Source organism: Spermophilus citellus (genome assembly GCF_964194105.1).
Source record: "Spermophilus citellus genome assembly, chromosome: 2".
NCBI lineage: Eukaryota > Metazoa > Chordata > Mammalia > Rodentia > Sciuridae > Spermophilus > Spermophilus citellus.
This window is the reverse complement of record NC_138183.1, coordinates 224,238,673-224,253,732: the sequence shown is the minus strand read 5'-3', so window position 1 is coordinate 224,253,732 and position 15,060 is coordinate 224,238,673. Positions and strand designations below refer to the sequence as shown.

General features: G+C 33.5%; 1 protein-coding gene across 2 annotated transcripts in view; it reads right to left on the bottom strand.

Annotated features, from left to right (window-relative positions):
• ELP4 (elongator acetyltransferase complex subunit 4) overlaps positions 1-15,060 on the bottom strand; it is a 249,056-nt gene that overhangs the window by 57,925 nt on the left and 176,071 nt on the right. The window contains exon 10 of one of the 2 annotated variants that reach the window (XM_081265002.1): positions 7,822-7,849. The exons of the other annotated variant lie outside the window; for it this stretch is intronic. Coding sequence (XP_081121128.1) covers positions 7,829-7,849 — 21 coding nt within the window. The 3' untranslated portion in view covers positions 7,822-7,828. The remainder of the gene's footprint in view (positions 1-7,821; positions 7,850-15,060) is intronic. 2 annotated transcript variants of the gene reach the window in all.

Sequence of the window (15,060 nt, the reverse complement as noted above, 5' to 3'; positions counted from 1 at the left end):
TAGTGGTGAAGATATGGAACAGTTATGCCTCTGTCCTTATTATATGTGTTAGATAATATTTATGGCTTTCATATCTTCTGCTGATAAACACACAGATGTACAAAGTTTTAGAACAATCTAATCTTCAAATCTGAAAAAGACCATAGACCCTCTTCCAACCTAAATAATGAGAAATTTCACTATTAGAATAATAGATAACATATTTATAAGCCTCATCTCCAAACTTGAGTCATTATGGCATGCTGAGGGCCATTACGAAGTAGGAATGACGCATCGAAATTTCCTTGCCAGCGTACCCCATGTTAATTTCGCTGTTGACCTTGCATGTGTGTTTGAGAAAGGTGACCCTGCTCAACGACCAGGGAGGATCCAGGATTAGGGTGTGTCCTGCAGTTTGAGGAAGTATCCCGCTCCTTGGGTAAAGGGCGTTCCCAGTTTAAGACCTTGGATTTTAGGGAAGTTCGATGTTGAGGATTATTGCTGCTGGAATAAGGGCGTTCCTCCTGCCTGAGCTCCCGTTGAGTTCTCGTGAGATTCAGAGAGCATTTTGGGTAAAAAGCCTCGTGTAGTAGGTGAATTGGGTGGCAGCAGAACTGGGATTGCCCCAGAACGTGTGTGGAGGCCGGTGTGAGTTCGGGAATAAAGAATTGCTGTTTGAATCTACAAAGCTGTGTGGTGGCTCGTGATTCTGTGCCCAGCTAAGACTGCGGCAATGGCAAATGATGTGTCATTTATAATCATTCCATGAAACTGTGCCACTGCAGGTCGGGTCCACATACTTTCAAGTGCTACAATTTTATAGCTATTTACAGGTACAGACTACATTTCCAATACAAAGAAAACTATAGCATCATCTGCTCCACATATTCTTGCACAATATGACCTTGCTGCTCCACCATCAAGTGGCAAGTTTTACTTCTTTTGTTGAATCTGGGTGGGCTTGTGACTATTCAAGTTGATAGTGTGTGGCAGATCTGATGTTTCATCACCTTTGAGGATGGGTCATAAAAGACAATATAACTTCTACCTTATTTACCAGGGCACTTGTTTTTAGACCCCTGAGCTGCCATCTCACCAGTCTGACCACCAGGAAGGAAGAGGGCACAATGTTGGGAGGAAGCCCAGGCCACATGGAAAGGTTATGCACAGGTGCTCTTGAGAACAGCCCCAGCTGAGGGCACAGCTACAGCCAGCATGAAATGCTAGATATGTGAGTGAAGATGCTCTTTGTAGACTCTAACCTTTTTCTTCTTTTTAGTTAGAACATTATAATTATAAATAGTATTTGGGTTCATTTGAAAAAATCATAATGCAAGAAATTTGATTTCAATCCCCATTTCCTTTACCCATTCCTTCCCTCCTCCTTCCACTTATTCTCTCTTTTCTACTAAATTTCCTTTCTTTTATATATACATACAGGTGAAATTCCCTTTGGTACCTTTATATATGAATATGATAGTTAAATTCATTCCATATTTCTTTCCCTTTCTATTCCTTCCTCCCTTGCTCTTGTTCTCCTTCTTCTTTCCTGTATCTTTATGATATCCCAATCCCTCTTCAACTGCCTTCTTTCCCTTATTTTGCTCTTGTTTCCACGTATAGAGAAAACACTCAACACTTGATTTTCTGAGTCTGGCTTATTTCATTTAGCATGATTTTCTCCATTTTCATACAATAATAGACAAATGCCATCATTTCATTCTTCTTTATGGCCAAGTAATACTCCATTATGTATATGTACCATATTTTCTTGATCCATTCATCTACTGACAGGCATCTGGGTTGATTCCATAATTTGGCTGTTGTGAATTGTGGTGCTATAAACATTGAAATGGCTGTATTGCTATAGCATGGAGAAATACTGAGGAGTGGGATAGATGGGTTAAGAGGTAGTGTAATTCCTAATTTTCTAATGAGGTGATTCTAATTTTTAGTTATCGATATATTTTTTTTCCACCTAAGGACCAAGATATCATGGAACTACCTTTGGTATCTGTCCAAATTCCTGACCCACAGAAGGCTTGGATGTAACAAAATGATTGTTTTATATCACTAAGAATTGGGGTGATTTGATACACAGTAATAAGTAGAAGAGCCCTTCTCTTTCTCACACTGTGCAAAGCAAACCAAAGGACTACTGTTTTAGAAAGAAATGCCATTTTCTTTGGAAGATATATTCACATATAAATGATATCTTGCAAAATTATTACCTCAGATGGTTATTAATGTGTCATATATTTAGGTAGTCAGAATTTTTTTATAAACTATTGCTCTAAGAATTTTATGATGTCTGTCAGTTAGTGCCAGCTACTGGCTGGATAATTATGCTACTTACCTGCATTAGGGACTAACACAGATAGTCTAACAGGTGTGAAAAAGGAGCTTAGATTGATTGTAAGCTCAATGAGTCAATTATGGATGTGGTTACCAAAAAACAAACCAACAAAACCAATCATCCCTCCAATACCCCTCCCCTTAAGAAAACAAATACATTCCCAGATCCATAAACAGAAGCATTATCCTAGTACCAAGGACTCCTTTGGACATGTGGTGAAGACTATGAACCCTTTTTCAGAGTAATGCTTTTTGAATGCATAAAATAAATACACTGGATTACAAAGGAACAAGTTACGCTGAAATGTTATTAAATAATAAATTAATTTTTGAGAGAGTAAGCTATCTGTAATTTTTAATTAACCATTAAATAAGAAGAATGGGGTAAAAACTAATATTTACCAAAGGAAATAAATGTAAATAATATTGAGATACTTGTTATGGTTGTAATCTTACATAAAAAATCTGTGATTTCTATTGATGACAAAGTCACGGTTACAAATGCTCCTGTGGTTTGATGCTTATGTTTATTACTAAGAAAGTGCTAAAGTTAGTGAAAACAAAGTTGTAAATTTCTCTTTCACCCAAGTTCCTGAAACCTCTAAATTTATCTGCAGACAACAGATTTGGGCAATTTCTTATATTCAGAACTATCCATTATCTTTTTTAAAAATTTATTTGTTCTAATTAGTATATATGACAGCAGAATGTATTTTGATTCATTGTACACAAATGGAGCACAACTTTTCATTTCTCTGGTTGTACAGGATGTACATCTGCACCATATGTGCAGTCATACGTGTTCCTGGGCTAATGATGTCCATCTCATTCCACCATCTTTCCTGTGCCCTTGCCCCCTTTCTTGCCTGTCAATAAAGTCTCATCTATTATTCCAGGCCTAGTCCAGATCCTTTTTCTAGTAAGATGATAATCCACGATTTTGCCTTTTTCTGAATTCCTACTGCACTAGCAATCAGTTTACCTTTATTTTGTCACTTAGTTTCTACTTCATCCACAATCAGTTTTGTCTCTTTTTCTAGTCTGGAGATTTATAAGAATGGAGAAGATTTGCTATTTTGTATTACCAAAAGTTAAGTACATTGTAGGCACTTGTATAATGTGTAATGCCCGTCCTATTGCTAATGTCCAGCTGTGCAAATAACGTATACTGCTGTGGGAATAGCAAGGCAACACATATTCTTCTTTACTATATTGTCAAATACAATGGATCACTGAAGACAGGCTACACAACTTATGTCCTGGATCCTAATAAAAACACTTACACAGCACTTATGATGTGCCCAATACTCTTCTAAGCACTTTGCATATTCATTAAATCCTTTTTATCAGCCCCATGGAATAGGTACTATATTTATCTCCATTTTATAAATGAGGAACTAAAGCACAGATGATTAGTAAATAGGTGGAATTTTGAAAACAAGCAAAAATTATTCTCCAGAACCAGTGTACTGAACTACAATGCACTACTAATCATGATATTTGTAAATGTAAAAACTCCTTGCACATATCTGTTACTTTTTCAAAATCACTCATTTGACAATCAGCTTTTCTTTTGCTGAACTCCTATATCCCTTAACCCGGTAATCATTAACTTGGGCCTGTGCTGTTTGAATTTTATTACAATAATAGCAGCTACCATTTACTTAGTGCTTGCTGTGTGCCAGATTCTGGGCAAGTGACTTAATGTATAGTTAATCTTTGTAACAACACTATGAAGCAGTAAAGGAAACCTAGGCTCACATGTAAGTGGTAAAAGATTAAACAGTAAAAGACCAAGGATTCTAATCCAAAGCTGACTGACTCCAAAATCTATGCTTTAAAAACTGACCTATTTTCCTATGTATTTTTATCTTGTTTCATCAACTGGATTATAACTTCCTTGAAGGTAGAGATTATGTTTTATACTTGCTTGCTGATTTCATAATATTTAGAAGGTTTCAATCCTAATCAATACTGAAAAAAACTGTTTCTTGTTTTGATAGATAAAACTAATGTTTCACAGAATTCAGCCTGGTGTAGTAGAAAAACATTAGGATCTTTCATTAACTCTATGTCTTTTGGGAATTTATCTAAAGTCTTCCACCTTCAGTTTCCTTATCATTAAAAGGGAAATACAGTTAATTATAGGGATGCTTAAAGATTAAAAAGCAACAATATCTGTGAAATACTTATTAAAGTTTCTGCCATATAGCAAGTAATTAATAAATGCTAGTTTCTTAGTCCCTTCCTTAAAACATATTTTCTTGCTATGTCTACAACGACAAAGATTTTAGTATACATGTTTAAAAAAATACTTAAATTTGGTTGTGCAATAGTTGTAATTTGCAGTATTCAGTCCACTTTATTTTTAGCCTCAAATTAATAATATTTATCAAGAATCACAAATATTAGTTTATCTTAAATCTGAAAAAGAATTCCCAACTTAGCTACCAAAGTAGTTCTTCTGTCTCTATGGTTTATCAAAATAGTTACTGGTGAGCCAATATTAAGGAAATATGTAGGAAATGCATGGTAGGCAGAATAATGGTCTCCCAAAGATGTTCACATCATCATCTTTGGAACCTTACCTTACTTACACTGTAAAGTATAATTTAGATTACAGATAGAATTAAGGTTGATAATCAGTTGACCTTGAAATAGGTAGATTATCTTGGTTTATCTGAGTGGATCCAATGTAATCATAAGGGTCCTTAAAATTAAAAGAGAGAGGCAGAAAAGAGAACGAGATAACAGTGTGAGAAGGACTTAGCACATGTTGCTGGCTTTGAAGACAAAGGAAGAGCCACAAGCCAGAGAATGCTAGCAGCCTCAAAAGCCGGAAAAAGTCAGGCAGCAGATTCTCCTAGATATCCTCCAAGACAAATGCATCCTGTCAACCACTTGATCTTAGCACCATAACATTAACTTTGGTTTTCTGCCCTCCACATCTGTACAAAATACATTTGTATTGTTTAAGCTACTAAGTTCATGGTAATTTCCCATAGTAGCAATATGTAAATAATACCACAAATTTGGGATTGTGCAAAAACAAATGTGGTTTTAAACAAGTGATTGTATGAATAACAATAGTGGTATTTTGATGTACCAGGAATATAAGTCAAATATCATGAAACATAGTGAAGTAATCATTAGATTAATTACTAGCATTTATTTTTAATTAGCTGGGTTAGAGACTTTTTCTTTAAAAAAATTTATACTTTAGTTACTAGAAATATCCTTCTGTTTGTGAACATGATCATAGAATAGTAAAGAAAGAATCTTAATTACAACAGGGGGGATTTTTGTTTGGATAAGAAGATGTTTTTGATATTGTCATTATAATGCTGAAAATATTTCCTTGGCTAATTAGTACTAAAATGTATTGCCTGGCTCTCAAATTTGTACATCTCACCAAACTTAAATACTTTTACATTCAAAATGAAACTTCGGATTAAATCATATTTGTGTCCACTATACCATCACACGTGTGACTCATCCTCAAATTTCTTCTTATGGCATTTCCACTCTGCCTGTTCATCTTTTCTTTCTTCTCTGTCATTCAGCGCAAATTGACCTTTGCTAAGCATTTAGAGATTTATATTCTGTAACTAAATTTTAGCTTCTATTGCACATTATTCTCTATTATTTGTATGTTTTTCATTATGATTCCAGGTTTGTGTATTTTTTCTTAACTGTTCGCTTCTTGATGATTGAAGAAGGTTGTTGGGTTTCATGGGGCTTCATTAAATTATTCTCTATTTTTATGTATGTCTAAAATTTTCTATAATAAAAAGTTATAAAACAACCAAACTAGGGGAAGTACCCTTCTATTTGTATTCATAGGTTTCTCCCTTCCTTGGAACTGTTGGATTGATTTGCCTCTAAAGTTTTACTTCTCTTGATTGAATAAACATGACAAAAAATGTGATACTATGTTCAAATGGTCATGGTTTCATCCAATGTAAATAGTAGATTTCTATAAATTAGTGTATATTATTGAAGATAAAACTTTCACTGCTGCTCAGTAAAGAGAAGCACAAATAATTCAACCCACTGTTTATATAATCTTTGTATTTTGAAATCTTTGCCTCAATGTTATTGGTACAGGATTACATGTTAACATATTACTGGCAAGAAATGATTGAGACAGAAGGTTTTCATCAACATGTAATAAAGAAAAAGTTAGAATCAACAACAAAACTTAGTATTGCTAGTTTTTCCATGAAGTATTAACAACACAAAATGTTAATTAATTTCTAATTCTCTATTCTATTATTTAGATTTCATGAAGGTTGATTGGACTTGATCCATCATTTTACGGAAAATTAATTATTTCAAATACATGCACCACTTTATGCAACCTGCCTGATTTGCATTGAGGAAAATTCAGCAGAAGTAATTGAGGCACAAGCAAATACTGGCACTGACTGAACTCAATTTTCATTCCAAATTTCTGCAAAATCCCAAGGCACAACAATATCAGATGCAAGGGGGAAAACAAACAAAAGCAATGTGAAAAGGGAACATGAAGAGAGAATATTACAAGAATCAGAGAACAAAGGGATCGCAAAACTATTTTAGTGCCATAGATGAGCAGTGAGGGCTTCATTCAGGCAAGGTGGAATAAGATATCATATGGCATCCTGACAATTGATGTCTTCATTTAAATGTAAGAATTTACATTCTAATTAGAAAGAATTTACATCTTAATCAGAGGCAGCTGTATTATCTTGTTACTGTTTTTTTCAAAGGTAATGAACTAAAGTACTGCTGTGCTTTTTCAACCAGAAACTAAATAGACAGCATCCAGTGTTATTTTATAGCTTACCTGCTGTAAGCTGTTATTAATATTTTCAAAGATTAAATTCTAACTAAAATCTTTTAAAATGAAAATTGTATTTGACATCACTAGAATAGTATGATAAAGACTTATTTAAAGTACCTAAACAAATCATTTTCTAACTTGTATTTTAAACGTACTTATTTATCAAACTAATAGAAGCCTCTTATGATTTATTAGAATAATATTGTTTTCATTTGGGAGGATATAGAAAATCTTCTAAAGGAGATATGTATTACATTCTGGCAAAACTTGGTTATTATCAAGCTTATATTTGTTTATGAGAGATCATTTACTATATACAAACTTTATTAAAATCATTTAAATTAATACAAATTCTTTTTTCTTCCTATGATTCTTAACAAGGAAAGGTAACATTTAAAACAGAATATTTTGCTTGTGGTTTATGTGACTATGCTACTGTCACATTAATGACACTAAAAATGTAGTGTCACAAATATGCACAATTTTCATGGTATTGGAATTGCCATAGTTAGTGAAATTAAAGGATATAATGCATTCTAATAATATTGTTCTATTCCAGGTTATTCATAATGATGGCAACTAGACTTAGGTATTGGTAGTTAGTGATATCTTTGCAAAATCAAGCCCATCATTCACATGAGAATCAGCATGAGCTCACTGACCCATAGTTTAGAAGAAATTGGGCTTGGCCTAAAAGAAATCAAGCGGGAGAAAATTACAAGTGTTAATAAAAATGTAAAATGTCACCTTTGTCCTTAGCACTATGCATCTTTAGGTTATTGATAGTTATTTTCATCAGCTGCATCATTAATATGGAGGTGTAGTATGAGCCAGTTTATAATTTACAGGTTTGTCATTTAATTCATTAGGTATACAATTTTTTATGAAGTATAAAAGGAAAATAATAAAATGAACAAAATTGTTTCTACCAGTTTATTAAATAAGTGACTTAAATAATTAATTAAAAATCTTTAAAATTATAGAAATAGTCTAAAATAATTCTGAGGTACATATTTATCTTTACCATTATACTGATTTTCTAGATCCATACATATAAAAGAAAAACAAGTCACATACAAATAATTCCAGGTAGGTTAAAAAAGAATGAAATTAATTTTATGGTGGCATTTTACTAACCCAGGCTACTCTAATGACAAAGAGAAGATAATTATTAGTTCATTGGTGCTTTTTCTTGTATTCCCACTAAAGACGATTTATAGAGGAAATGATTCAGATGGGCCCGACTGAATTACTGGCTCTGAAAGATGGCTTTATATTGCTGTCAGAAACCGTCAGCCCACTTTTGAAAGGTTTATTTGTCTATGGCTCTTCTGTGTATGATTTGTTTTGAGGGCACTTAACACCACATAGTGTACACAGTGCCTTCATTTTAAAAAAGTGTCCCAGATAAGTTTTTGATTATCCCTGGGTTTTATGGAATCTGTTTGTTTTTTCATAAAGAATCTCTAAAAATAAAGTATGTTTCTTTTTTAAGTATTTATGTGTGTTCTAAATGAAATATAACAGACTTTCAGTCAGAGTCAGAGTGTTACATCTTCTATCACTAGTTTCTACTTGGACCCATGTTTACTAAAATCACAAGTATTCATGTCCAATCTAAAAGAGCACAATAAAATAATATATAAATTCTCTTGCTCTAACTCTTGTTTTCCTTTTCACTTTTGACTTGGATTATCACAATTGTTTCCTTCCAGCTCATAGCCCCGCTCTCATGTAAATCTAAGGTACTGGTAGTTGGTCATACCAAGGACTTCATAAAATGGAGAGCCTGAAGTCATGAACTATAATTTCCCCTACTATAATGTAAGTTAGCTCTGTTAATTACATGATAAAGAAAAGACATTGGTTCTAATCCTGATTCTCTTATTCTCTGGGTCTTACTTTCTCATCTATAAAATGGAAAAGTGTGAGAAGTTTGACAATAGTATCTTTTCTCTTAAAGTGACTTCATTCTTATGGTGTGTGTTCATTGTGTTTTAGTTATTTGATGCTGATCAACATATTATGCTTTCCACAAACCCAACCCAAAATGCATTCTTGCCTCTTTTTGTCCATCCATTTTCCAAGATCAATTACAAATCTCATCCTCTGATGCTGACTATGCTCTCTCTGATCGTGCTGGCCTATGATAATTTCCTCCTTCTGTAGCATGTATTCAACAAATGTTTACTGAATGAGGCACTATACTATGTGCTGGGGACACAAAGAAGGAGTAAAAGAAACATGATTCCGGTTCTAAAAGAGCTTACAATATAGTAGGTAAGGCTATAAGAAGCTGGACATGAAGACTAAAGATGTGATAAGTGTATGGAAGGCAACAAACAGCTTGCTGAGGGAGCAGGCACATGTACATTATTTATATAGTATGATCAAAGAAGTCTTATTTCCTAGAGCACAGTAATGATTAATAGTTTGACCTATAATCCATCAGTTATAAATCTTGTTTCCCAAACCAGATTGCAGTAACAATGACTATTACTGTAGCAATAATCAATTATTGTTGTAGCTAACATAAACTGTGTACTGATGAGTTATTATGTTGGGTAATTCATGTGTATTTTATCATTCAATTTTAGAACAAGGTAGGTATTTTGATTATTATCCCACTTAAGTTGAGAAAAGAGGGGCTTAAAATTATAATAAAATACTTGCTTAATGTCAGACAATTAGTAAGTGGCAGAGTTGGAACTATAATACAAGTCTGCAGATACTGAAGTGTGGTATATCAATTACCATAATAAACTCTTTCTTGGAGACAGGGATCATGCTTTGTGTGCTTTAGAATCATTACAGAGTAATAAACAGTCCTTTGCACATACCAGGCAGTTAACAAATATTTGTAAGTGAGTAAGTGAACAAGGGAACCTTGGGTTTTTCAGGAGGCACTGCACTTCCCTAGAAGCAACTACAGTCTACCATACACTTAATTGGCCTCTGAAGACTTCTCTTGAAGAGACCCTGTATTGAAATCCTGTTAAAAGTACTTAAAATCTAGTTTCTACCATGCTTTTTCATATTTTGTTCCAGTTAGCATCAAATTGTATGCACATGCTTTCCTACTCAGGATTCCTGCTTCTGGGTAATCAACACAAGCAATTGCCAATATTGAGCTTATCTTCTTCCACTCAAATAATTTTTACTCAAATACTGAAAATATTCAATGACAATGTATATAAATGAGACAATCATTACACAGTAGGAAATTAAATAAAATCCACTAATCAAGAACCTCTTTTCACAGAGCTGTAGTCAGGCTTCAGATATTTTAAAGACTAAGAGGGTGTGCAGATAAAGGAAAGTCTATATTTTAATTTTACAAGGAAGAGAAAAATGAGGAAAATTAGTTACATTTTAATTTCAAGTAAGATTGTGAATGCCAATAACAACTCTCCTTGCACACTTATTCAAGTAGTTATACTATATTGGAGACCTTAGGCATGAGAAATCCAAAAGAGCAGCTTATAAATTTTTTTTGATTAAAAATATTCTTTAACATTATTTTTACTGTGGTTTTCTTAAGAGAAAGTTATAAGTTAGCTGATTCCGTAACTTTATTGCTCACACTTTCTTTCTCACCTGTGGGAAAACCCAGCATCACCTCTTGGGTCATTCGTATTGCTGTACTAGTTGAAATTAGGGCTTAAACAGTTAAGGAAATGAACTGATATTGTCAGTAAAAACTTGAACTCTTTGATGCAGATAATCTAAAACATGGATATACAAATTTATATGGTGATTTGGAAACTCTTAATTTTTCGATAGCAAAAATGATCTTCAAGTCTATATTATTATATATCAAACAATACTAGTGTTTCTTTTATCTAAATTAGAATTTGTTTAAGAAATGAAAACAGGAATTTTGTATCTTCTGTTTGAATCAACCACATTTTTTTTTTTTTTAGTAACTGAGAAGTTTTTCCATTTTCAGAGACAAAATCCACAATACAAAACAGGATCTGAAATGATGAGATAATTTGCCTTGATACATTTGTGATAAGACCATTGCATTGCAAATTAAATGTATTGTTTTTTTCTTGAATTCTCTACTACTATTGTAAGCAGAACAAATGCACAGATGGCATGGGCCATAAAAATATAATTAAGCTTTACAATATTGTTATTATCAGTTCTCAGAAGTGTGCTCTAGCTTAAGTTAGAGTGCTGAATATGTGAGCACATATAACATTTTTGAATTTTAAGTTTTTGGAAATACATGTGAAAGCTGACATATATACCTGTCCCAAACTTTCCATTTCCCCCCATGTTCGTGGCCTTCAATATCAAACATAGAATTATTTTTGGAGAGAGCATGTTAATGAAAAGTTAAATCAATTGTTTTATTCCTTGTTTTTCATTCAGAAAACACTTTGATTTCTTTTTTAAAAAATATAAAAATGTAAAATACTGGCACAGAATATCACCAGCAGAATCAGGCTCACTCTAGGACATCTGGGTAACATAACCAAGGCCTAGGTGCTTAGAGAGGAGATTGGGACCTTGTTTGTGTTTTGGAGAAGAGAGATTGAGGATACAATCTTTTAAGATTCCCTTTTCTCCATTTTGCATATCAATAAAATCAATAACAGCAACTAGGTAACTGCCTAACATTTCCTAAATGAAGCAGGGCATGAATATATAAAAGTACACAAAATATGTTTAAAATTCTTATACTTATTCATACTTTGAAAAACATTGATTAACCATTTTGATCAACTGTATTTGCTTAAAACTAGCAGTCCCACGGTATATATAAATAAGGAGATTATCTAAATCTTTAAAGGTGTCATAGTTATTTCTGGTTCTCTGGGGATAGCTGGGCAACAACGGTTGTTTCACAGAAAGAACAGTATGATTCATGTCCATCTATTTCTCTGTCCCCTTCACTTGTCATGCTTGTGGGCTAACCCTCTAGTGCAAGGTTTGGGAGGCTGAAGGACCCTAAGAGACAAAACAGAGTCATAGGATCTTCTGCATCCTCTGTATGTTCAAGTTAAGTAAATAAACAGAGAATGGAAGTGGTCACTATTGGCTGTTACCCATATGTGCAGCCCCCTAAAGACAACCAACAATTGAAAGGAACTTTAGTGTGTTAACTCATCTGCCATATTTAATAAAAAGTACTAGCAGTTATATTCCTTGAGTGCTTTCTATGTATTTCACCAAATTAATTACTTTACATGAATAATATTCATTTTCCTAATTAAAAGATTTAAACAAACATTTTTATATTAATTACTACCCTACTATCTCTAATAATCTCCTTCCCCTGTTTCTTTCTCTCTCTCTCTCTCTCTCTTTTGCAGTCCTGGAGCCCAAACCCAGGATCTCATGTATGCCAGGCAAGCGCTGTATCACTGAGCTATATCCAAAGTCTTCTAATAACCTGTGGATAGAGGTATTAACATCCTTGTTTTATACATAAGGGAGGTTCAGAAGGGTTAAGGACTTTACACAAAGTCACATAGCTAAAAAAGAATTTGGAACCAATTAAAGAACTAATTTTTTTCTTTTCTTTTTTATTTGTTTTAATTAGTTACACATGACAGTACAACGATCTTGACATATCATACATTTGAATCAAATGGGGTATAATTTCTCATTATTCTGAATGTATAGGTTGCAGAATCACATTGGTCATACAAAAATAAGTGTTGTATACCTAATATAGTAAAAGTACTTGTAGTAAACAAATAAACAGCGTATGTTGAGGTTAAAGATTAAATGCTAGCTAATGTTTAGGGCAAGAATCACCTACAGATGAAAAACTATGAATCATATAAAAATATATGCAAATATATAGTGGTAAAGTATACATAGCACGAATTTTACCATTTGATTGTTTTTTAAATTTTATTTTTTATTGGTGTAGTATAATTACAAATAGTGGGATTTGTTATGTCATATTTGTCTATGTATATGATTATATCAATCACATTCCCTCATACCTCCCCTTTCCCTCCTCCTGATCCACTTGCTCTATTTTACTGCTCTCCCTTCTATTTTGTAATTAGTGCATTGTCATTATAGACAAAAGTGGGATTCATTGTGAGGTAATCATATAGAGACCCAATACAATTTGGTAGATTTCATTCCCTATATGCTGCTCCCCTCCCTGCCTTGGTCACTTTCCTCTACTCTTCTGGTTTTCCTTCTATTTTTATGAGCTACTCCCTTTATTTTATTCACTTTTTATTTCTCTCTACTTTCTACATATGAGAAAAAACATTTGACCCTTCCACGTAATCATTTTTTAAATGTAAGGTTTAGTGAAGTTAGTTATATTCAAACCTTTTTCCGTCTGTGGAACTTTGTTACCTTCCTAACCAAAGCACTGTACACATTTAACACTAACTCCCATTCCCTCATTCCCCCCTTTAATTTTTTAAAATTCAAGCTTAGTTATTTGTTTAATTAAAATTTCAGAATATGAGTTCTTAAAGCCTTCCTGTCTCAACATGTGTAAGCATATGCTAGTAAAAGAGACTGAGAAATTTACTTTTGGAAATGTAACTATTTACCAAATAAAGTAGATTTAGAAGGACAGAATACAATTCATCAATGTATTCCTGTCTTCCTACTGTGGCTAACAACTGATATCCAGTCTTTGAGAATAACAAAAACTTAAGATATATACGCTGAGCAGTAAAGTTATATTGTCATGCTATATACAACATTAAATATTTTTGTTCAGCCATTTTTAAAAAATGGTGTCTTTACTGAACAGTACTAAAAATAAATCCTGTGGATTAGGTAAAATAAGAGTTTATTCTGGCAATTATAAAGCATACAAGTAGCAGTAAATGGTGGCAAGAATGGGGGGAGAAAAGTACTCTCATACATTGCTTGTGAGATACAAATTGGTGTAACCACTCTGGAAAGCAGTATGGAGATTCCTTAGAAAACATGGAATGGAACCACCGTTTGATCCAGTTATCCCACTCTTTGGCCTATACCCAAAGGAATAAAATCAGCATACTATAGTGACACAGCCACATTAATGTTTATAGCAGCTCAATTCACAATAGCCAAGCTAAGGAACCAACTTAGGTGCGCTTCAACAGATGAATAGATAAAGAAACTGTGGTATATATACACAATGAAATACTACTCAGCCACAAAAAGGAAGAAATTATGGCATTTGCTGTAAATGGATGAAACTGGAGAACACCATGCTAAGAAAAAAAGCAAGTCCCCCCAAAAAACAAAGGCTAAGTGTTCTCTCTGCTATGTGGATGGTAACCTACAACAAGGGAGGATGGGGAGGTGAAGAACAGAAGTCCATTGGATTAAACAAAGGGGAATGAAAGGAAAGGAAGAGGAGGAAAATAGGAAGGACAGTAGAATTAATCAGACAAAGGTGCCAAAAATGAACACCTTGGCAAAAGTGCCAAAAACATACACTGGAGAAAAGATAGTCTTTGTAACAAATTGTGCTGGGAAAACTGTAGATCCATATGTCAAAATTGAAAAAAGATACCTATCTCTCACCCTAAAAATCAACTCAAAGTGGATAAATGATCTAGGTATTAGACCAGAAGTTCCTTCTGCAACTGCCAGAAGAAAATATAACATCAATACTCTAACATATTAGTGAAGGCACCAACTTCCTTAATAGACTTCTAAAGGTCAAGAAATAAAACCAGGAATGAATAAGTGAGATGGTATCAAATTAAAAAGGTTTTGCACAGAAAAGGAAACAAGAACATGAAGAGAGAGATTACAGAATGGAAGAAACTCTTTGCCAGTTAGTTTTCCAACAGGAGATTAATATCCAGAATATATAAAGAATTACAAAATTTTCACACCAAACCCTCCAAATAACCCAATCAATAAATGGGCAAATGAATTAAACAGACATTTCTCAAAAGAAGAAATGCAAA